The 25,254-nt window shown below is 39.3% G+C and overlaps 1 protein-coding gene across 1 annotated transcript in view; it reads left to right on the top strand.

Annotated features, from left to right (window-relative positions):
• Positions 1 to 25,254, top strand: part of ctnna2 (catenin (cadherin-associated protein), alpha 2) — a 340,484-nt gene that overhangs the window by 15,716 nt on the left and 299,514 nt on the right. Inside the window, exon 2 of the mRNA XM_085409840.1 lies at positions 18,797 to 18,903. Within this exon, the coding sequence (XP_085265966.1) occupies positions 18,802 to 18,903 (102 nt within the window). The 5' untranslated portion in view covers positions 18,797 to 18,801. The remainder of the gene's footprint in view (positions 1 to 18,796; positions 18,904 to 25,254) is intronic.

The following is a 25,254-nucleotide window of genomic DNA, read 5'->3' as shown; positions in this document are numbered from 1 at the left end:
CTAACTTCCTTCATTTTTTTGTGCTAAGTTTATAAGGTTTGAGTTGATCATTAATTGCAAAAGAAAACATATATAGCACTGCCGATGGCTGTCTGTTGTCTAGGTGCTCAATTATGTGTTTCTTCCCCCCCCCTTTTTTTTTGTTTTGTTATATAGACAAAAAAATGTGATTTTTGGGCAGTTGAGACCTGTGTACAGGTGAACTGGCAGCAGTGCAGAAATAAAATGCCACAGTTGTAAACATAAACAAACCCAGAAAGGACAAACACGGAAACCAAAGAACACGAAGAAGAAAAATGCAGCAGAAACACTACGAATCAGGGAGATGCACAGCTGGGACCATGACAGAATTGGATTCTATTTGTGGCTATAGCTGACGGGTGCGTGTGGAACTGTTGCTTCTGCCCTTGCTTGCTCTCCCACAGCAGCATGTTGGCTGCTGTACTCCTCTCCTACATCACTCTCTTCATTAGCTACAGCTTTCTCTTCCTGAACCTCTCCTGCTGCTTCAGCTGCTGCTGGTTGGAGGCTGGAAATATTCAAAACAAATGAATTGGATAGATAATTGCATTGCTTAGACTTTTCATATGCTTGGCACTCTGTTTAGCTAATAACTCTGGTCCAGACTGTGTCTGTCTCTCCTTGGGGTGAGTTTTTTTTTTTATAAGTCTGTCAAAATAGCTATCAAAACATTCTGTGAGAGAAAGGATAAACTCTCATAACTCTTACCCAGTCCACTCTTTTCTCAGTCAATTTAAGCAGCTTTGTGTACAGCACTGTACTAGTCAGGACTGCTCTATTGTTAGTTAGCAAGTGTTTCTAGATAAGTTGGCATTTTATTCAGGTTGTTTTTATATCAAACTATTGGTGAAAGCCTCATTCTGCTAGCAACCAAAGGAACCACATGGATATTTTTGGTTGTACACCCTCTTTGTGACCAATTTCACACAACTTCCAGAAACCACTCACTAACCAGTTAGAGAATACACATTTTTCCCTTACAGGTTATCAGGCCATGGCCCACCAGTCTCTAGGCCTGACTGAGGCCACAGTAGCATGATATGAACATATGCTACCCTGCCAGCATCAGCTTGAATCCACTCTGTTTTGGATACATTTACAGTGGGGCAAAAAAGTATTTAGTCAGCCACCGATTGTGCAAGTTCCCCCACTTAAAATGATGACAGAGGTCAGTAATTTGCACCAGAGGTACACTTCAACTGTGAGAGACAGAATGTGAAAAAAAAAATCCATGAATTCACATGGTAGGATTTGTAAAGAATTTATACGTAAATCAGGGTGGAAAATAAGTATTTGGTCACCTCAAACAAGGAAAATCTCTGGCTCTCACAGACCTGTAACGTCTTCTGTAAGAAGCGTTTCTGTCCCCCACTCGTTACCTGTATGAATGGCACCTGTTTGAACTCATCATCTGTATAAAAGACACCTGTCCACAGCCTCAAACAGTCAGACTCCAAACTCCGCCATGGCCAAGACCAAAGAGCTTTCGAAGGACACCAGGAAAAGTATTGTAGACCTGCACCAGACTGGGAAGAGTGAATCTACAATAGGCAAGCAGCTTGGTGTGAAAAAATCAACTGTGGGAGCAATCATCAGAAAATGGAAGACATACAAGACCACTGATAATCTCCCTCGATCTGGGGCTCCACGCAAGATCTCATCCCGTGGGGTCAAAATGATCATGAGAACGGTGAGCAAAGATCCCAGAACCACACGGGGGGACCTGGTGAATGACCTGCAGAGAGCTGGGACCAAAGTAACAAAGGTCACCATCAGTAACACACTACAACGGCAGGGAATCAAATCCCGCAGTGCCAGACGTGTTCCGCTGCTGAAGCCAGTGCATGTCCAGGCCCGTCTGAAGTTTGCCAGAGAGCACATGGATGATACAGCAGAGGATTGGGAGAATGTCATGTGGTCAGATGAAACCAAAGTAGAACTTTTTGGTATAAACTCAACTCGTCGTGTTTGGAGGAAGAAGAATACTGAGTTGCATCCCAAGAACACCATACCTACTGTGAAGCATGGGGGTGGAAACATCATGCTATGGGGCTGTTTTTCTGCCAAGGGGACAGGACGACTGATCCGTGTTAAGGACAGAATGAATGGGGCCATGTATCGTGAGATTTTGAGCCAAAACCTCCTTCCATCAGTGAGAACTTTGAAGATGAAACGAGGCTGGGTCTTCCAACATGACAATGATCCAAAACACACCGCCCGGGCAACAAAGGAGTGGCTCCGTAAGAAGCATTTGAAAGTCCTGGAGTGGCCTAGCCAGTCTCCAGACCTCAACCCCATAGAAAATCTGTGGCGGGAGTTGAAAGTCCGTGTTGCTCGGCGACAGCCCCAAAACATCACTGCTCTCGAGAAGATCTGCATGGAGGAATGGGCCAAAATACCAGCTACTGTGTGTGCAAACCTGGTAAAGACCTATAGTAAACGTTTGACCTCTGTTATTGCCAACAAAGGTTATGTTACAAAGTATTGAGTTGTATTTTTGTTATTGACCAAATACTTATTTTCCACCCTGATTTACGAATAATTTCTTTACAAATCCTACCATGTGGATTCATGGATTTCTTTTTCACATTCTGTCTCTCACAGTTGAAGTGTACCTCTGGTGCAAATTACTGACCTCTGTCATCATTTTAGGTGGGGGAACTTGCACAATCGGTGGCTGACTAAATACTTTTTTGCCCCACTGTATATACAGGTTCATGACCATTTGGGATTGATTTTATTCAGGGATTCAGCCTCCTGTTTTCTTACAGGGGTAAAGCGAACAATAATCCTTTCTTCCATAAATGATCTTGTTTTGATTCAGTCTGCATAGAGACTGTTCACACAAACATACAAAAACAGAGGGTGGGGGAGAAAGAAAGAGGGAGCTGCTGACCAAAATCAATGCCCAGTGTAGAGCTCTTCACTGGGATTAAAAAGTCTTCAAAACAAAAACAAACAAAAAACTCTATATGGTGGCCTGTGATATTGGTACTGTCACCACAAAAACCATAAAATATGTAAAACACTAGCACTGGCATAGAAATATATATCATATAACTAGCAGTGGCGTTTAGCACTGTCACCTAACCGCAAGAAGGTCCTAGGTTCAAATCCCCCAGCTTTGTGTTCTCCTTGTGCCTGTGTGGGTTGTCTCTGGGTATTTCAGCTTCCTCCCACAGTGCAGAGACGTGCATGTTAGGTTAACTGGCAATTCTAAATTGGTTGTAAGTGTGAATGTGATCACCCCGTGACAGCTGGGATATTGCTCAAGCCACCATGACACTGCATTGCATAGTCAAAAGAAAAATGGATGAATGAGTAGCAGGCAAGTGTTTAACAACAAATGAAGAGGATTGTTCAGTGGCATCTAAATTCATAGCAATAATGATGGACATGTGGGACCTCCTAAACTATTAACCAGAGGGGGAGAGGCAGTGTAGAGTCCAAACAGGTCACCAGTCTGTCAGGGTTAAATCATGTGCCTTTTGTCTGTGTCAAGAAATACAACTGGATAAAAATTAAAAATGGACACTTTGATGACCTTTGACAGTGTGATTTCCTGTTTTTGTTTTTTTTAATTGTTTTATTTATTTATTTTTTACAGTTGAATCATTTGTTAGAGTGCACTTGAGTGTGTTTTGAGTATGTGGATTGTAACATTCATGCACCGTGGGGGATAGCGATATTGTTTTTAGACAAAAATGAAAATTCTAGCTTTATATGCATTTAGATAAAGATACTCTATTCAGCATTTGTGTTATCTGGTAGATGACAAAAATGTATGGGCACATTGTTCTGAAGATGTCTTGCCTCTCATCCAAAAATCCTCTTCAGTTCTAAAACAACTGATGATGAGTCCAAGGTATTAAACCCCTAGTGGGGGTTGTCCCCTTGGAGGTAGTCCACTATTAATCCTGTGAGTCATCACATGAGCCAGAAAAAAACCACATGGCCATTACCATCACAGAGGCCAAGGTGTGAATCCTCTGCAAAACACTCCTCCATCATGTGAGCTATTATCACAGCGCTAACATAGCAAGAGTGACAATCATTCAGAGTTACATCCATATGGGCAATTCAGACTCACTAATTAACCTAAACAATCATGTATTTGGACTGTGAAAAGTAAACAGCAGCACCCAGACAAAACCCATTTAGGCGAGAACACAAGATTAAAAAAAGAAAAGAAAAGAAAAAAACCCTAAAAAAACCCCCCAAATACCTATGCAAGTTCACAATGCTTGAGAAAAGAATACTTCATGCAACCTTGGTGTCTATTTTTATATATTTTATATAATAGATACATGAATCTTTCTCTATATATTTGTATAATATTTGAAATTCTGGCCTTAATACAGGAAGTAACCACAAACAGTATATCCGACAGATCCTGGGGTTTGCATGTCAGCAATACATTCGATGGTTGTATAATCTTGAGTTGAACTAAGACAACTTCTGTCATTAAGTGGGAAATTAACACAATTAACAATTAATTATCTTATTCCTTATTAGGGAAAATAAATGTTCATGACATTTAGACTTCTTGGATGCCATAATTTTTAAGGCAGGCAGACTTAAACCTAGCACCTTGATTACTAGCTCTGAAATGCTTCTTGTGGCCTTAAAAATCTCTTCACCATCTTCCCCCTGGAGATTTTGGATTTCTACTCAGTGGTAAGTTCACACAAGGGTGCAGCTCATACCAAGGGGAAAAAAAGCCTTGCTATCTCCTCGACTTTGTCTTGCTGCAGTCTAAAAGCACCACTTTTCATTTAGTGCTTGATTTCCTCCTTTGACAGAGTGCTCATTTTAGGTTAATGATAGGACCTTCCTGCTTGATCTTTTCGGCAATATGTTCTTCAGGTGTGAGAGGCATATCATTTGATTTGTCATTAATCAAAATGTCACTAATATGTAAATGAATCTTTCTCTGACAAGATTTAATTCAGGAGTCGTTGCAAGGGCTACTGGTGTTTACTGAGTCTGAAAGGACATCTTAATGAACTGTCACAGCCCTTGTCTGCATCTCTCGCTGCTACTTATTGTTAGTGCAGTTAAATTTATATTGGTCTACTTCTAAACAAGATCCTCAGGTCTAGAGATGTGCATAGTCTGTCACAACTAGGCATTCACAATGCAAGAAAGATCTGTGAAGTGTGATAACCGTATTCAATTTCGCGCTGACAGTGTGACTCGGCATGAATAAATACAGAAATGTCTGCTTTACTACAGTACTACACATATCTGTTTTGATAGGTACACTAGCCCAGTTATGTGCAGCAGAACTCAAGCCTGTGCTCACTGAATAAAGACATGGAGCAAATTATTTTGAACACACTTTATTAAAAAAGGTTTTATTTTTGAAATTTGTTTGTCTCACATTTTAAATATTGCTGTGACATTGAAAATGAAATGAACCAGACAAAACTAGATACGAGCATGAAAACGAGCTAAAAGGTCATACCTGATTAATGTTTATCAGCTTTTACCACACAACTTTAGCAATTTTGTTCATCTTCAGCAATTATTTATTGGTTACTTTGTTACATAGAATTCGTCAACAAAGGATTTGATGAATTGTCTGTTATAGTAGCTTTCTTATTACTATTATTACTATTAACTTTGTTATTATCAGCTTTTTGGGATTTCTTTACCTGGATGTTTGAGCGTGCATTGTTGAACATTGTTATTACTGGGATTTCTTCATTTTGGTTTTGCTCAAATAAAATTGAATTGGCTTTTGCACATCTCTCAGTTTTACGGGGTGCTTTTTTTTGGTAAAATATAAAATAGGATTCCTGTTGCTGGATTAACATTTAACTCAACAATTGCATTATTTTTCAATAGGCTAGCTAATTGCTTTTGGGTTGTTATTTTGCTGGTTAGTGATTGTATAGCTTAGGTCTTTGTGAGATACTGGTCGGAATCTCAGGGAATCGGCAGGGAATTCCTTGACCAGTATCAAGGGTGCTAGACCAAAACCCTTGTTGTCATCTCCTTGCTTGGCAGTAGAGCACCGCAATGGCGACTTGTCTGTAAAAACTCGCCAAGTATTGACCAAATAGTGAAACTAGTGAAAAAATGCAATGCAAACTGGAAACACAGAATGTTCTCTTTCAAAATAAAAAATGGGTCTTAATGCTGAAATCAACATGTTTCAAGAGGTACAACTTTTACTTTGAAAGTTAATGATCTCTTTTTCCAGTTTCATTTTTCACTATTTCACTAGCACTCAGTGAGCACTCGGCCAGTGTTTCCAGTGAAGTCGTCATATTCCACGCACACAGACAACTACAGCAACAGGCTAGTGACCAGCCAATGGTGTGGTTATTTTTCTTAAAGCACCAAATACTTTTTTTTGACCCATTACACTTAGTGATAGCCAGCAACTTTCAGCAACTACTCGCCGCCAGTTGGAGAATATCTATATTTTTCCCTAGCAACTGGTGGTTTCCAGAAGGTCAATTAATGGTTTTAGATGTGAGTGGTTCTGGCTTTAGCAATACTTTTTACAGACATCCAGCCACTACTCATTAGCTTGTTGAGTAAAACATTTTTACCAGCAGCCAGTGGTTGCTAGGGGGTCATCGATCAGTCTTTAGGCCTACAACACCTCTCTATCTTCTGGTATCATTAATATATATTAAGGTTAGGTATTCTGATCACACTAACTTATGAGGTGATTTGAAAAAGGCAGAAATATAAAGATTCAGGCACAACTGAGTGCACAGAAACCCACCTTTTAAACCCAGACAATACCCAGTTCACATCTGGCTGACTGAGGTAATTACTTTACATCCGTTTTCAGTTGTCTCTCTGCCATGTCATCAGCGTTATTTCAAAGAATAGCTGACACAAGCACAACCAGAGGTAATAATATTGTTTAATGGGCAATAAAAACAGACAGTATCAAGAACACCCTACATTAGGTGACAAATGAGCTGACTTGCAGAGAATGGCAGCATGTGGCGAACTTGCTACGGATGCCATTGTTGCCACTCCCGCATTGCTGCCATCTCTGCACACTAATAATAAAACATGTCATTCAAGCTGAGAGAGAGCACTAAATATCTGTCCTGGTGCTCTCTCCCTCTGTGTACATGACCCTCAGCTTCACAGTTGTTGCTCACTTTCACAATTTTCATTCTGGTCGGAAGATTTTGGCTAAAATTAGTTAAAAGGGGAGTTTTGAGGAAGCAGAAGTCAAAGTCACAAAAAAATGTTGGTGTTGTTCTGAATGCTTTTTAATAACACATTCGAAGTTGTAGGAGGTTTTACAATTTGTGGTTGACTTTGTTAATGTCTTGGTCGTCTTAGTTCTTGCTTCTGTGTTTTATTTGTGCTAAATTCATTACCATTCCTAGGTTAGATAGACAGAAGAGGCATGGAAGTTGGAAAATCAAAAAGAACAGTGTGAAGCCCCAAGATAATACACTGGAAATCATGTGTGTTTTGCCACTGCTACATAAAAAATTCTATGGTTAATTCAGTGTTTTAGACAATTTATGAGTTCCTGCATATGGCTTTCAAAGTGCATCTGAAATACTGTCAGTCTGCAGTTCATGCTTGTATTTTAATCCATCCGTTTCCGGATATTATTTTTAAGTAGTCTGGATTCGACCAGACCAACACTAAGAATCCTTTAGTTGAAATAGCTCACCATATATGCCTTTACAGGGCTCTAGAGTGCGACCAATTTGGTCGCAAATGCGACCAAATTTTTCAGTGGTGCGACTAAAAATAAATATTTGGTCGCACAGGTGCGACCAACTGTTCCGGTAACAAAAAAAAAATCTCTGTAACTCTCCGTGTGGTCAACAACAGACACACATTATGCCCCTATCGTGGACTAAACCAATCAGAGATAGTCAGGGGCGGGACCTCTCTGATTGGCCGTGGTCCAGTTGAAAGTGCAGGTGGAAGAGAGAGGTGAGTAGCTTGAATAAAGCGATATCAATTCATTAACGGATTCCACACAAAGACCTAAACACGGAGCGGACCCAACACATCAGAATCAGCTTCGTCTTTCTCGGCTTTCTCACCCGACGGCCTGAAACACGGACACGCTGTCGGAGCTTAGCGATTCTTCGGGTCCGCGCTGTGTTTACGTCTTTTTGCGCTGATTCTGAGCTGCAGGTTTTGCCTCTCTCCAACCAAAATTCACCGAGCCTGCAGCAAAAGAAGCAGCAAACTGCGCTTCACATTTGATCAATGTCGTCATGAATTCCCTCTGACTTTTGCTGTTTTGCTTCCACCACGATAAAAATCACACTTCCTGCACAGCTCTCTCTCTCTCTCTCTCTGTACTTCAGGAACAGTTTCCCGTCTCAAATCTGTTTTCTGCATTATTCATTCGCTTATTACCCACCAGTCTAGCGTTGTTTACAGCGCTTTTTCTTTTTTCACTTAAATGACCTCGGACAAGAAAGCCTAATTTCTGCTGTTCAATACTGAAGAAATTTAAATTTCTTAAAATTATGCAAAATTGCAGAATATTTTTAAGGTTATCTGCTATAAAAAGCCAGACCAGGAAAATCTCCTTCATGTTTTCCTGTGTTTTATTCTCAGTTACTTTCACACAAAGGCATCTGCTGTGATTTTCACAATTCTGATGAAGTCTCATGTGTATCAGTACTGATAAATGATCAGAATTATAATATTTCTGACTGTCTGAGGCTAAATTGAATCAAATCAGGACTTTGAGAACCGGAATTGAATGGATTATAGAAATCAGTGATGATACTCAGCCCTAGTGAGCAGCCTAGGCCTGAGAGAAGTGGATGTACTGTAGCTGTGGGTAATAAGAAAAGATGAAAAGAACTATTGATAACTTTTTTGTTAAGTTAAGGCCTGATCTGTCTGAAATTCATAGCCAGTGCTCTGACACGGTGCCATCAATATTTGAATGCTGAAAAAGCACAGTGTATCCAGGAAACACATTATATGCTGCAATAAATGCACTGCCCAAGTGTCCCCTCTCCCCACGGCCTTTCAGAAGCAGACAGCAGCAAACAGGTCGTCAGAGGAGGCCAAGATGATGATTAAGTTTTTAACATTTTCTACAATATTGACAAAGCACTTTAAGCACAAGTTTGTTAGTTAATAATTTAGAAATTAATATTGTCTGTATGGACTTCCCCCCCCCCAAAGAAAGTGCACATGTAAAACTGCGGTGTTAAGCGATGCGGTTGAAAAATTTGAGTGCGCCTAACTTTTGTGCCGGTACGCCTAAATTTTTAAAGTTAGGCGTACCGGTGCGCCCATGTCAAAAAGTTAGTCTAGAGCCCTGCTTTAGACTTAAGCGGAAACCACAGTACCTGAAGGAAATACGCTCTAATAAGGAAGAGTATGGAAATTCCACGTGAGCCTGCTGTCACCGCTAAGCATCTGTGCTGCCCATCTGTGTGAGTGTGTGTTTTAATCAGAAGGTGTTTCTAAGCAACATCACAGATGAGCAACACTTAACCTAATAAACATCTTGATTAAAGTTATGTATATATTTTAGTTGCTCCGGCCTACTGAAGGTTTTCTAATGAGTGCAATTATTGTATAGTACTTAACACTACGAAAATAAATATCTTATTTAATCCATTTTTTTATGTTTTTCAGGGCGAATCCATAATGCTGAAAAAACTGTGGTTCCACAGTAGTTTCTTCAACCGGTAAACAGAAACCTATATTAACGATCGGGCATTGAGTGGGCAGACATAATTAACGTACTAAGACAACTGAAGTATTATAAACACCAACACACAAAACAAGAAACCTAATTAACAACAAAGCTGCAATTTGGTGTGCACTCTTTGCCAAACTCGGAAGGCACAGTATCTGCAAGCTTGTGATTAATTGAGCAGTGAGGATGCTGCTTTCTGGCACTGAAATGAATTGCTGAATAGCAGCGCTTGATAAAACTAGCAGGAACTCCACTTGTGAAGTACTGAGTTAAGTTGGAGTTTGCAGTATATTATATTGGCTGTTTAACCTCTGGGTGGCTTTTTCTAAATTTAATTCAGAGGGGCTTCTTTTTACATACATAAGTTATTATTTACTGAATTACTTTGTGAACGTGTGTAACGTGTCAACTCACAATTTAAGCAGGGAGGCCTTCACCATAAAACTAACACATAAACATTTAACACATTACTTGATAAAAACTGCCCAGTAATTGAAATCAATAGGAAACACAATTATGCAGGAAGACCATGGATGACAAAAGGACTACAAAATGCCAGCAAAAAAAAGAATACCCTATATCGAGAATTCATAAAAAAGAGAACAATAGAAACTGAAATGAAGTATAAAACTTACAAAAATAAATTAACTAATATAATGAGATCCTGTAAAAGAGAGTATTACATTAAAAGGTTAGAACACAATAAAGATAACACAAGAGATATATGGAATGTATTAAACAGAATAATCAAAAATGAATCAAGGAATAATGATTACCCTGGGTACTTTATAGAAGGGACAAGAAGTATTAATAACATGGAAGAGATAGTAAATGGCTTTAATGAATTCTTCGTAAACATAGGGCCAAAACTGGCAGAAGAAATAAAGGTTGATGGAATAGAAAGGGACACTGGTGAAAATATTGAAAGGAATAGTAGCTCAATGTTTTTAAGAGCAGTGGAAGAGAAAGAGATTTATGACATAGTTAGAGGACTTAAGAACAAAACCAGTACAGACTGGAATAATATTGATATGGTAACGGTAAAGACAGTTATTGATGGTATCGTAAAACCATTAAAATATATATTCAACTTGTCGTTTCAAAAAGGAGTTTTTCCACAAAAAATGAAAGTTGCTAAAGTTATTCCCATTTACAAAACCGGTGAAAGACATCATTTTACAAACTATAGACCAGTGTCAATACTCTCCCAGTTCTCTAAGATACTGGAAAAACTCTTCATAAAAAGATTTGACAGTTTTGTGGAAAAATATGAATTAATGACAGATAGTCAGTATGGGTTCAGAAACAACAGATCAACAGCTTTGGCACTGATAGATTTAATGGAAAAGATAACGGAATGTATGGATAATAAGAGGTATGCGCTCGGAGTTTTCTTAGATCTAAAGAAGGCGTACTGTTAATACTGTTAATACTGTTAATCATGAAATTCTATTAAAAAAACTGGAAAAGTACGGGTTTAGGGGAGTGGTTTTGGAATGGTTAAAAAGCTATGTAGGGAATAGGCAACAATACAAATAAATGAATATAAATCTAATTTGATGGATATAGCTTGTGGAGTACCTCAAGGTTCAGTACTGGGTCTAAAAATGTTTATTATGTACTTAAATGATATCTGCAGAGTATCGGAGATTTTAAAGTTTGTAATATTTGCAGATGACACAAATATACTGTGTTCAGGTGTGGAGTTGCCACAGGTTTTGGAAATGATCACACAGGAATTAACGATATTAAAGAAGTGGTTTGATATAAATAAATTATCATTGAATCTAGATAAAACCAAATTTATGTTGTTTGGAAACCAAAAGAAAAACATCGAAGTAGAAATATGTGTTGACAATGTATATTTAGAAAGAGTAAATGAAATAAAATTTCTTGGGGTGATCATTGACCACAAGCTCTGTTGGAAGCCACACATTACTTATGTTCGGGGGAAATTGGCACGGGGCATTGCCGTCCTGGGGAAAGCAAAGCATATGTTGGATCAGAAAGCACTGCACATTTTATACTGTGCTTTACTACTGCCATATATGAGCTACTGTGTAGAGGTCTGGGGAAACACATACAAAAGTAACACACAAACAATAACTATAATACAGAAAAGGGCCATTAGATTAATAAATAATGTAGGGTACAGGGACCATACAAATGCACTCTTTGTCAAAATGCAAGCTATCAAATTCCAAGACTTGGTGAAGCTTAAAACAGCGCAGATAATGTATAAAGTAAGAAATAAACTGCTTCCCAAAGAAATCTGTAAATTGTTCATAGAAAGAGAAGGTGGGTATAACTTAAGAGGGAGATGGAATTTAAAAATACAAAGTGCTAGAACAACTTTAAGAACTATGTCTATCTCAATTGCAGGAGTTAAATTATGGAACAGTCTAACAGAAGAAATAAAAGACAGTCAAAACATAAAACAGTTTAAAGTAAAATATAAAAACCTAATTTTAAATAAGTATAAGAATGAAGAAAACGGGGTTAACCCAGGACGGTAATGTTGCTGGAAATGGTGTTGCGGTTCTTTTTTGTTTTTTTTGTTTTGTTTTGGTTTGTTGTTTTTCCATAACTTGTGTATCTGCAAATATACACATTCTGTATTTTTCATATGAAAGAAACTATACTGTGGTGGGGCTTGCTAATTTCTTGTTTTGATTTATGTATGTTATGTTTTGTTTTACTTCATATGTTTCATATGTTTCATATGTTGTTTGTTTAATTTAAGACAAAAAAAAATTTAATGAATGAGAGGTAAAACTTGAGGGGGTAGGGACAAATAAGTAAATACTTCAGCCTACTCCTTTTCAAACAAATAATGGAATGATATTTTGTAATGATTGTGAAGGCACATGTTTGAAATGTTTGAAATAAAAATGAACTGAACTGAACTGAACTGAACATGACATGGCATTATTTTATCATTTGGTAGAGAGCATTTCAAAACTGGAATTGATCAAGCACGTGCTTTGTTGATTATAATAATTTTTGTTTTGTAATTTTAATAACGTGGCTAATTAAGACCATAGAAACAAGTTTATAACGAGCCATGGTGCTGCTCATAAAACTTTTCTGTCCCTGATTCTAAAACTTTTTAAATTTCCATTGATAGCTGTTACTGTTCAGCCTAGAGGGTAGATTATTTATGCAAGTGTTGGTGCATCACAGATTTTTTTTTTTTTTTGAATAAATCTAAAAATTCTAGCACATGGCCCATTTTCCTTCTTTGAATTGTGCTACTCTAAACCTTCTGAAACCTAATTACTCTTCCCCAAAAGCCTGTCCTGAGGCAGGAGAAAACCGTTGTGTAATGGGAACGTGATGGTAAACAATTCTGCAAAAACTGGTACATCCCTAGATTGTGTCTGCACATGTGTCTGTGAAAAGACAAAAACACACAAATTTATAGCATGCTGAAAACAGTGTGTGACAAAACTGTAGATTTCTTGTGCGCTTTAAAAAACCTGAATGTGCTTTTTCTGTATTTGCTTTTTTTTTCTTACTCATGTGTTAAAGGCAGTCCCCAGAGCTTTAGAAACTTTTGTGACATCCTCCGTTCTGACTGTATCCCGCTCATCTCAGTGCAACAAATGACCCATTCTGGGTTACGCCCTGTGCTTTTCTTTTTCTTTTTCCTTTTCTTTCTTTTTCTTTTTTTTTTTTGAATAGATGTTGCTGTATATTTTGCATACCATTATGCATCTTAGTGATTCTCAGTGTCCAAACAGTTAAAGATAACACAAATCTTCTACATGTTACAAACTTTTTAAAGGTCACTGTGGACTTTCTATTTCTATTTATCAAATAACCTTAATTAAATGATTAACTCCACAGACAAAAAAATGTTAGATGGCTAACTCAAAGGACAATCAGTGTGGACTGAATTTATTTTTATTGCAGATTAACGTGCAGATTATTTTCATGATCAGAATGTTTGCTGTTTGCTCTATAAACTATCAGAATATGGTTAAAAAAACTGACTACCAGAAAATATTCAAATTCAAGAAATTGGAGTTAAGAGATTATCACAGTAGCTTCTGATTGATTCAGCAACCAATTCATCATTGTAGCTTTGGATCAAAACCCTTCATCATGTTTATAGGCAGGTAATTTCTTGCTTTTAATGTGGTTTTTCCAGTCAGTCGAAGACACTTGAGATGCTTTTGAGTAAAACATACTAATTAGACAAAATAGATCCACAAGAAAGAAAATCTGTGCCTTCACAGAGGACACTCTCCCTGGGGTGTTGTGGTACCCTGGAGTTTATTTAAAGTACAAAGCTATAATTGTAGCAAATGTAGTGCCACAATGACAAGTAGATAAACTATTGTCCCACTTCTGTAGCTATCTCTGGTAAATCTAGAAGCTGTTTGTGATGATACTCTTTTTGTGTCATGTTATCTCTTCTATTTTGAATGTGTGCACCTTTTCACAGTGTTGTTAGTTGAGAGCATGATGCCAAATCATGAAAACTGTGAAACAGAATGCAAGTCACTTAACAAACTAACACTTTATACTTGTTTCTTTAATCTCGGGACAGCACTGTTGAGATAAAAATGTGCAGTGAAATGAGAGTGGCTGCATAATATGCACTTGTGGTTCATTTTTATCAATATTTTTCAATGACCTCACATAATAGGCCCCAGTCTGGGGCATGGCAATTTATTCCATTGTCCATTACGTATTGTTTTTGCCTGTTTGGTTTGCCAAAGCGGTGGGTAGTTATAAATAAGGCTATATCCAAATATTCCTCTGTTCAGCTATTTGTTAGTTAAACGGGTATTCTTTTTTGGGACTGGGATCACCAGTCCCAAAAGAGTTGATCTCATTGTTTTTTAAACAACACCTTTTCATACACTTTTAGTGGGCTAACTAAACACATTTCAAAAGTATGTGGGGACATTATCATGGTGCTGTCCAATAGTGTCGCACTCTCAAGCCTAGAAATACTACTCTCTCGTTCTCTCTGCTGTATACATTGTGAAAGGAAGCAGCTAGGCTTCAGAGTGACAGCAGACATGCATGGTGAGAGGAAAAATTAAGGAAAACTAAGAGCTCCAGGGTTCTTTCTAACTTTATCCCTAATTGACCATTTTATGTATAAATATATCTGAAATCACAGCAAATTAGAGCTAACCTCATCTCACTCGCCTGGTGAAACTTATATTATTTGCTGTTGATAACTACCGATGCTTTAAACCCGCCCAAAATTGTATTTGAAATGGCCCTAATGAGATGCACCAATTGCCAGCTATTCAGTTTGTTAACTCATGCTGGTGACGTGTGTGTTATAACATTGCATGCAAATTGCACACTTCTCCTAACACCTGCTGTACATGCATAGTGGTTAAATGACCAAATCTTATCAGTAACCCAGGTTGTCAATTAAGGTTCTTTTGGATTAATGTCATATAACCTTTAAAATACATTACTGTGTCACTACTCCTCCAGAACTCTGACCACATTGACCCTGAAACTAATGACCAATTGATTAACATTAGCTACCTCTGTTTGCTAATTAGCACTCACCCTTGCTGTGACAGTGACGAATTTTGTGCCCTTCACCTGCTTAAAGGGAGCGTTATTGACCTATCCAGATTGAAAATCCTTACAACTGCCTGTACCTTTGTATGTTTTCACTGTGGAAGGATCCTCCGTAAGATATATGTAAACACAGACAAAGTCAAGCTCTGGCAGGGACTTCATTGTTTTCAGTGATTGAAATAATGGAGTTGGTAATTTGTTTTCTTCATTTGTGGTTTAAATGGTAGAAAATTAATGAGCTGGTGCTGCGGTACTATGAAGTGTCCAATGTTGACCAGTTCGTTCCGTCGTGTGGCTCTCAATACCAGCCACCTCATTGAAAACTATGAATATGTGACTCCATTCAGTCAGATGGCAGTACTGTATTACTGATAAACATGAGAGTCTGATTTTTTTCTTCAGAAATGCGTCCCCACATATCATTCTGTTTCATCATATTTGTTGTTACACTGTGCTTCTGAATGTGGTGAATAATGATGTTATAGATGACATCTCTTTGACAGATGGCAGTCGCTCAGCTGTTTATATTCTGGCTCTGTGAAAGATGTAATCTTGTCGAAACATCCTGACTGAATTTCTACTTTCTTTCCTGCTTCTGCTTTGCATCATCGGAAACCCTGCTTTGGACTATTTTTGAAACATTTTGATTTATTATTAACATAGGTGCATTACAGATACGTGGTAGATGACAGTGAACTTAATATTAATAAAAAACAACCCATAAACCATCTGAACATTCACCTTCACTGGCTATATTATAGTAATGTTATTCACTTGCACACGTTGATTGTGATTTATTGTTCATTTGTGGTGTTGCAGTGATGAGTAGTGTGTAGTCATTACTGTGGAAAGCATGCTTTCTTTACTTTTCTCCATAGCTTATACTAATTCAGTGTAAAAACAGGAAGGGCTATCATTATCGGCATGACTTAATTATTGCACTGCAATTTATTATGGTTCTGACTAACCAATTAATTTTCTTTCAAATGCTGCTTGCTGTTCAGACTCTGTTTTCATGGGGTTACCCTAGTAACCAAATGTTTGGTGTTTAAAATGTCATTAAAATGTCAGAGGAAGATGAAAAATGTTCATAACCAACATTAAACGAATCCTAGGCGACATATGAAATGTCATGTTTGGTATGAAGAGCAGTCCACAACTAAAAGATGTTTAGTTTATGATTACAAGGCTTGGTAGTATTTCTATAAATACAAATAACCTAGACAATATGTTGAATATCAAAGTAGCTGGCAGATCGACTACTCGGCCGATTCAGTCAAAATAGTTATTATAAACTTTATAAAGGCTATTTATTTTCAGCACTTTTACTTTAATGCAGTCACCACTGATTTTGACATTTTCCCTTCAGTTGTAACTACCATCTGTGACTTAAAACCAATAGCTCAATAGACACAGTCCCCTTCTTTTATGGCTTGGTTAGATAAGGTATCACAAATAATTTGCATCTTGGTGTTTGAGAAGTTACACTGACATACACCAGTGAACTGTTTATTACATTACAATAGGGCACTGGTATTTTTCACAGTGCTGCTGTTTTCCCGTCTATGGCGTGTTCTTCTGCCTCAAGCATTCACATCACTTCTGCTTATTCTTACTGTACATACAAAGCTCTGCCAGGAACATTTTAATATCATAAAAACTGTCTAACTAGTTTTGACAAGAGCAGCTGTCATTTGCATTATCTTGACTCTAAGTAGCAATCCATTACTATTATTAAGTGTTTTAAAATACTGTAGAAATGATGATGTTGTTCTAAATAGCAGACCGTATAGTTTCTTCCTTTACAAAGTCAACATAATGATGTTAAGAGTGAATTTACCAGAAAATGGCAAAAAACCCTTACTCATATTTCAACTAAGTACAGCGGATTAAACCTACTAGTAACACATGTTACGTCATCTAGTAAAATCAGCTATTACAATGAAAGCAAGCTTGCACTCATTTAAATACTGAATTATGGATCTTAAAAATATCTGCCTCATGTTCACTGCAGCAGTAGTTGCACAAATGTCTGTCTTTCAAGGAAGTAAGTGAGAATTCTGCCATTACAGCCAGCCCCCTACTCTTACCTGCTAATACAAGTTTGTTACATTTTGAAAATGTCAGAGCAGAGAAAGTACATTCATCATTCCCTTAGGTTTTGTCAAAGTGCTGTGCATGATAGATTGATGAGCTGACGCACAAGGTCTGATTCATTGTCCCTCACATTTCCTTGCAGGCGACAAAAATGTAATGACATGAGCATAAGTACAGGCCTGCAAACTTTTTAAAAATAAAGGTCCACCATTATCAGTAGTGCCAGGTTGCTACATTTCCTTCTGTCCATCTATCTTAACCTGCTGTGTGTAGTGTTGGGAGCCTGTGGCCCAGATCTGTCATTCCTATTCACATTATTTATTCCCCTCTGCCTCATTGACATTGGCAGTAGACTTGGCCAGTCCCAGTTGGCCCATTCTGAAATTGCTTACCGTAGAAACATCCCCACAGTACCAACAGACTGCTACCCCCCATACCAGCTGTTCAGTAGTCACATTCACCTAATGTAACCTACTGAGTCCCCCCCAAAAGAACCCTCCAAAAAACAAAAACCAACCTACCCTCAAAAAAATAGTTCTAGTTTAGTACAGATTGTCTGAAGAACTGCCCAGTTGAGACTCATATTGCAGAGCTTAATGTGACTTCTGGTTTTGCCCTTTTCTGCAGAGGAAGCTCTTGAGGAGGTGGTCGGATTAACTGAAGGAGCTGAACTTGGGGCTTATTTTGTTTCCAAGTTTTATCAAGCTTTCATCCCATTTCCCACTCCTTCTTCACTGTTTCTCTTCATTTGCATTCTCTCATTGTACAGTTGCACAATAATGCAGTGTTTGTACCTGAATACTTTGACGTAATCAAAATGCTGCTCAGATTCTTCTAAAGGAGTGTGGACAAATGTAGGCCAGAACTCTACAGAATGACAAATACCTTTAAAGTGATACACAATAGAGTTCTCTCTGAACTTATTACAGCTATACTCAGTAGATTACAGATTAGCAGACATATATTATACTGGTGGTGTTAATTATTAAAGTTAATTACAGTGTCTTAAGGTTAGAGAAGTGACCACTCTTTCATTGATGGTTTGATGGGATTGTTGACTGAGCTTTTTTTTATGTGCAGAGCCAGCATTTGCTGTTTCCAGACTCCACTGAAACTTTGCCTTCCATTGAAACGATCCACAACACAATGCGGCTGTAGAAAGGCTACCCCCCCATCAAAAGCCTGACCCACTCTGAAACCTATTGTGTTTGTGCACTTATCATCTGGCTGGCTTTACATACATACCTGCACGTTTTTAATTCTGCCCCCCTGTACCATTATCAGCAAAACATTGCTTTTTGAACACATTATATATGTAAATACCCCAGAATACCTTCAATAGCACATGGGGAAATTTACTTTGTGCAAATTGTAAGATTTTTTTTTCATGTCCAATACATTTTATGTTATGTTTCTAACTTTTAATTATTTTGTTTTTAACAGAGACCATGACGACCGCCACCTCCCCTATCCTATTGAAATGGGACCCAAAGAGTCTTGAAATTCGCACCTTGACTGTGGAGCGGCTTCTGGAGCCCCTGGTGACACAGGTAGATAAATCTATGACATAAACATAACAAACGGTTTTAAGTTACCAGCCATAGCCAGAGCAAAGTCATAACTTTTGGTAATCCACTCATTTGTTTGCAGTAAATAATGTTTGGAGAATTTCTGAAGTCTAATGGTGTCAATATTAATGAACAAGTAAACAAGCTATAATTGTTACAGTTCAGTATCAGAGCAGCAATTACTTTCTGGTTGCACCTTGGCTGGATCACTTGTTACAAGGTTGTTAAACTGTATTGGTTTACAGCCAGGGACTTTGGCTCATCGCAAATGACTTTGCCTTTTAAGCTGAACAGATGGCTGAAGCAGACTTTGATCACGTTGGCTTATTGTGACAGAGTTTCTGACTAGAATTGAATATTGTTTCTATTTAGTAGATTCACTTTCAGGTTCTTGTTTTGTCTATTATAGTATTATATTATATTATATACAGAGATCCCTCGCTATAACGCGGTTCACCTTTCGCGGCCTCGCTGTTTCACTGATATTTTTTTTTATTGTATTTTATTTTTTTTAACAGCGCATTGTGTTCTGCGTCTTGACTGGCTGTAGACCATTGTCAGTCAATCTCGTGCTGTGTCTCCTTTACAGTAAAGAATGCGTTCAGCTTGTCAAATTTACATAAATTTTCGATTGCTAGCAGTGTGACTCTGAAGTGCTGTACTGTATGTTTGTAAGTTTTCTTCTCAACAAACACAACTGTGTCGATAAAATGCGGTAGCACCCAAAGGCAGAGGAATATGCTAACCATCGCACAAAAAGTTGAACTTCTAGACATGCTAAAGGAAGGTAGAAATTACCGTATTTTTCAGAGCATATGGCACAACTGATTATAAGGCGCATTAAGCAAAACAAAACAGTCAGATAAGTCAAACTTTACTCAACTCATTCTTCTTGCTTGCTACTACCATTGATTCATTAATGTTGAATTCTCTCGCAGCTGCTCTATTCCCATGTTCTGGGCCCTGAATATGAACCCCTCAAAACAGGGTTTGATCTTTGGTTTCATTCTATAATACTGGACTTATTTTTCTACGAAGGTTTGAACTTTGAGAGTGTTTAAACAAGAGAGAAAAGTGTGAAAATGTTCCCCAAAAACTTCCGCAATAAACGAGGGACCACTGTATAGTAATGAGTTCATCACTGTCGAGTCTGTTAAAGGTAAAATGATTCAAAAGTGTGTCACCTTTCAATAACTGTAGTATTTCCAACAGTTTTCTCTGTTGAAGAAGCAAAAGAAAGACTTTGTAGAAACTATACTGAAATGATAAAAAAACAAAATATACAGTGGGGCAAAAAAGTATTTAGTCAGCCACCGATTGTGCAAGTTCCCCCACTTAAAATGATGACAGAGGTCAGTAATTTGCACCAGAGGTACACTTCAACTGTGAGAGACAGAATGTGAAAAAAAAATCCATGAATCCACATGGTAGGATTTGTAAAGAATTTATTCGTAAATCAGGGTGGAAAATAAGTATTTGGTCAATAACAAAAATACAACTCAATACTTTGTAACATAACCTTTGTTGGCAATAACAGAGGTCAAACGTTTACTATAGGTCTTTACCAGGTTTGCACACACAGTAGCTGGTATTTTGCCCCATTCCTCCATGCAGATCTTCTCAAGAGCAGTGATGTTTTGGGGCTGTCGCCGAGCAACACGGACTTTCAACTCCCGCCACAGATTTTCTATGGGGTTGAGGTCTGGAGACTGGCTAGGCCACTCCAGGACTTTCAAATGCTTCTTACGGAGCCACTCCTTTGTTGCCCGGGCGGTGTGTTTTGGATCATTGTCATGTTGGAAGACCCAGCCTCGTTTCATCTTCAAAGTTCTCACTGATGGAAGGAGGTTTTGGCTCAAAATCTCACGATACATGGCCCCATTCATTCTGTCCTTAACACGGATCAGTCGTCCTGTCCCCTTGGCAGAAAAACAGCCCCATAGCATGATGTTTCCACCCCCATGCTTCACAGTAGGTATGGTGTTCTTGGGATGCAACTCAGTATTCTTCTTCCTCCAAACACGACGAGTTGAGTTTATACCAAAAAGTTCTACTTTGGTTTCATCTGACCACATGACATTCTCCCAATCCTCTGCTGTATCATCCATGTGCTCTCTGGCAAACTTCAGACGGGCCTGGACATGCACTGGCTTCAGCAGCGGAACACGTCTGGCACTGCGGGATTTGATTCCCTGCCGTTGTAGTGTGTTACTGATGATGACCTTTGTTACTTTGGTCCCAGCTCTCTGCAGGTCATTCACCAGGTCCCCCCGTGTGGTTCTGGGATCTTTGCTCACCGTTCTCATGATCATTTTGATCCCACAGGATGAGATCTTGCGTGGAGCGCCAGATCGAGGGAGATTATCAGTGGTCTTGTATGGCCTGGCCTGTATTTATATAGCGCTTTACTAGTCCCTAAGGACCCCAAAGCGCTTTACATATCCAGTCATCCACCCATTCACGCACACATTCACACACTGGTGATGGCAAGCTACATTGTAGCCACAGCCACCCTGGGGCGCACTGACAGAGGCGAGGCTGCTGGACACTGGCGCCACCGGGCCCTCTGACCACCACCAGTAGGCAACGGGTGAAGTGTCTTGCCCAAGGACACAACGACCGAGACTGTCCAAGCCGGGGCTCGAACCGGCAACCTTCCGATTGCAAGGCGAACTCCCAACTCTTGAGCCACGATCGCCCAATTGTATGTCTTCCATTTTCTGATGATTGCTCCCACAGTTGATTTTTTCACACCAAGCTGCTTGCCTATTGTAGATTCACTCTTCCCAGTCTGGTGCAGGTCTACAATACTTTTCCTGGTGTCCTTCGAAAGCTCTTTGGTCTTGGCCATGGCGGAGTTTGGAGTCTGACTGTTTGAGGCTGTGGACAGGTGTCTTTTATACAGATGATGAGTTCAAACAGGTGCCATTCATACAGGTAACGAGTGGGGGACAGAAAAGCTTCTTACAGAAGACGTTACAGGTCTGTGAGAGCCAGAGATTTTCCTTGTTTGAGGTGACCAAATACTTATTTTCCACCCCAATTTACGAATAAATTCTTTACAAATCCTACCATGTGAATTCATGGATTTTTTTTTCACATTCTGTCTCTCACAGTTGAAGTGTACCTCTGGTGCAAATTACTGACCTCTGTCATCATTTTAAGTGGGGGTACTTGCACAATTGGTGGCTGACTAAATACTTTTTTGCCCCACTGTAAACCATGTGCAACCACTGATACATAAGCAATAAATAATTATGAAAGCAATGAATATGAGAAACTCCACATGGAAAATATTTACCTGTACGAAATTGGAAAGGTTAGTGACCAGGGGAACATTAGTCAAAACATAGTTGTAGCTATGTTTAGCAGGTAAACAACAAGTCACAGTGCCACTAATTCTAACGTTCAGTTTAAGGAAGAGGAGCCAAATATAAACCAAAGAGCAGACAAGTTGGTTTAAAGAAAGAAAAGGAAAAAAAAAAAGATAGTATTTAAGTATTTGCCATAACTTGTTGAGCTAGTGTTCTGGCTGAAGAAAAGGGACTGTAACCATAGATCAGAAAGTTAAATCAGAAAATGAATACCACACACAATAGTGTGGAACAGGAACATGTACACAGACAGGTAACAAAAGAAAAGGAAAGAAAACAGTGGAATAGTGAGAAAAGATAAACAAGGTAATGATGCAAGGGGAACACATTTTGCACCAGAAAAAACAAACCAAAGTAAACAAACAAAAAGCCAAACTAAAGAAAAACTTTTTATGGTCTTTGGTACCCCCCCCCCCACACACATACACACAAACAAACAAACAAACAAACAAACAAACAAACAAACAAACAAACAAACAAACAAACAAACAAACAAACAGACAGACAAAAAAACCTTAGTTTCCTCTGCTAAAGAACAAGAAAATGAGTTGTATATTGGAATTATTTTCTATGGTCAGGTGACATGAAGATAAATCTCTCTGTATAAGATTTGATCCAGCACACTTACTGTGAACCTGGCCAGAACTGCCACATTGTTGCATAGTTCTGACAGTGAAGCATTGAGGTGAGAATGCAGCAGTACAAGGCTGCGTGAATGCCAAAAGCTTTTGTGGAGATAGCACTTTGAATTCCTATGGCTATACCGAAAATATGGGTAACAATGTCAGAAGCTCAACAGAACAGGAATATTTCAGCATAACAATCCCAAAACACTGTCAAAAGACTCACTACAGAAGAGGAAAAAAAACAAGTAAAAACCATGACCTCGCTATGTGTGTTGCCTGGAATAGAAGAACTTTTGGGTGTTTTAAAGAGGTAGAGCATCATAACCCCTCCAGCTACAAGCTGCTGAAGAAATCACATCTTTTTTTTCCAGAAAATGTATGCAACACTACAATCCTTCATGCTGAGGAGGATTCACTCCTCCTTAGTACAGAGGGTTTTATCAGAGACGTTTTGTCTGACTTCTAGCATGTGTTAAATATGGTTTAAAGGCTCAAACCTTGAACAATAAGCAAAACAAAATGTGTATGTGTTACAGTGATTAATGCTTTTTAAAGAATTGGTTCAAGCACATGAATCAGAATCAGAATCAGAATACTTTATTGATCCCTGGGGGAAATTATTTTTTGTTACAGTGCTCCATTTTAAACCAACATTAAGACAAGACAGACAATACACTAACTAAGAATAGTACAATATATACATATATATACATACATACATACATAAGTCACTCATAAATAAATAGTTGGAAAAGAAACATGTGTAGTTGTAGCAGTAAACAGTGTGTTAAGTGGATGCGTTGTACAGGGAGATGGCCACAGGCAGGAATGATTTCCTGTGTCGTTCAGTGGTGCTTTTCGGTAATCTCAGTCTCTCACTGAACGTGCTCCTGTGACTGACCAGCATGTCATGGAGTGGGTGGGAGCTGTTATCCAACATTGTCTTTATCTTGGACAGCATCCGCCTCTCCGACACCACCTTGAGGGAGTCCAGCTCCATCCCCACAACATTGCTGGCCTTACGGATTAGTTTATTAAGTCTGTTGGCATCTGCGACCCTCAGCCTGCTCCCCTAGCATGCAACAGCATAGAGGATCGCACTGGCCACAACAGACTCATAGAAAATCCTCAGCATTTTCTGGCAGATGTTGAAGGACCTCAGTCGCCTCAAAAAATAGAGACGACTCTGGCCCTTCCTGTAAAGTGCTGTGGTGTTTTTAGCCCAGTCCAGTTTATTGTCAATGTGTACTCCAAGGTATTTATAGTCCTCCACAATGTCAACACTGACCCCCTGAATTGAAACAGGGGTCAAGTGTTTCCTGGTCTTCCTGAAGTCAACGATCAGTTCCTTGGTCTTTGCCACGTTGAGCTGCAGATGATTCTGCTCACACCACGTGACAAAGGAGTCGACCACAGCCCGGTACTCTGTCTCATCATCCCTGCTGATGCATCCAACCACCGCAGAGTCATCAGAAAACTTCTGAAGATGGCATGTCTCTGTGCAGTGGCTGAAGTCTGTGGTGTAGAGGGTGAAGAGGAAGGGGGAGAGGACAGTCCCCTGTGGTGCCCCTGTGTTGCTGATCACCTTGTCAGACACACACTGTGGGAGACGTACATATTGTGGTCTTCCTGTCAGGTAATCAACAATCCAGGACACCAGAGAAGCATCCACCTGCATCGCTGCTAACTTATCACCCAGGAGGGTCGGCCTGATGGTGTTGAAAGCACTGGAAAAGTCAAAAAACATGACCCTCACAGTGCTCGCCGGCTGGTCCAGATGGGTGTAGACATGATTGAGCAGGTAGATGATGGCGTCCTCTGTTCCGAGACGAGGCTGATAAGCGAACTGAAGGGGATCCAGGTGTGGTCTTACTATGGGTCGCAGCTGGTCCAGGATGAGCCTTTCCAGGGTCTTCATGATGTGGGAGGTCAATGCCACGGGCCTGTAATCCTGGGGGCCAATGGGACGTGGCGTCTTTGGTACAGGGACGAGGCATGATGTCTTCCACATCACCGGGACCCTCTGCAGACTCAGACTCAGCATAAACAGTTTATGAAAGACTCCACACAGCTGGGGGGCACAGGTCTTGAGGACAAGGGGACTCACTCCGTCTGGTCCAGCAGACTTGCCTGAGTGAAGTCTCCTCATTTGCATCTCAACCTGGTATTGAGTGAAGGTGATGGGTGGGGGAGGGGTGTCAGGAATCTCACAGGAGGCAACAGCGCCATGTGAAGAGAGAGGCTGGCACAGAGGCTGGCACAGAATATGGCATGAACTGCTGTTTCATCCTTGGTGATTGTACTTGTGTGATCACCAATTGTAAAATACAAAA

Source organism: Rhamphochromis longiceps, linkage group LG6 (assembly GCF_057381845.1).
Source record: "Rhamphochromis longiceps isolate RC_006_pf linkage group LG6, R_longiceps_female_GT1.1, whole genome shotgun sequence".
Taxonomy (NCBI): Eukaryota; Metazoa; Chordata; class Actinopteri; order Cichliformes; family Cichlidae; genus Rhamphochromis; species Rhamphochromis longiceps.
This window is presented reverse-complemented; position numbering and strand designations above follow the sequence as displayed.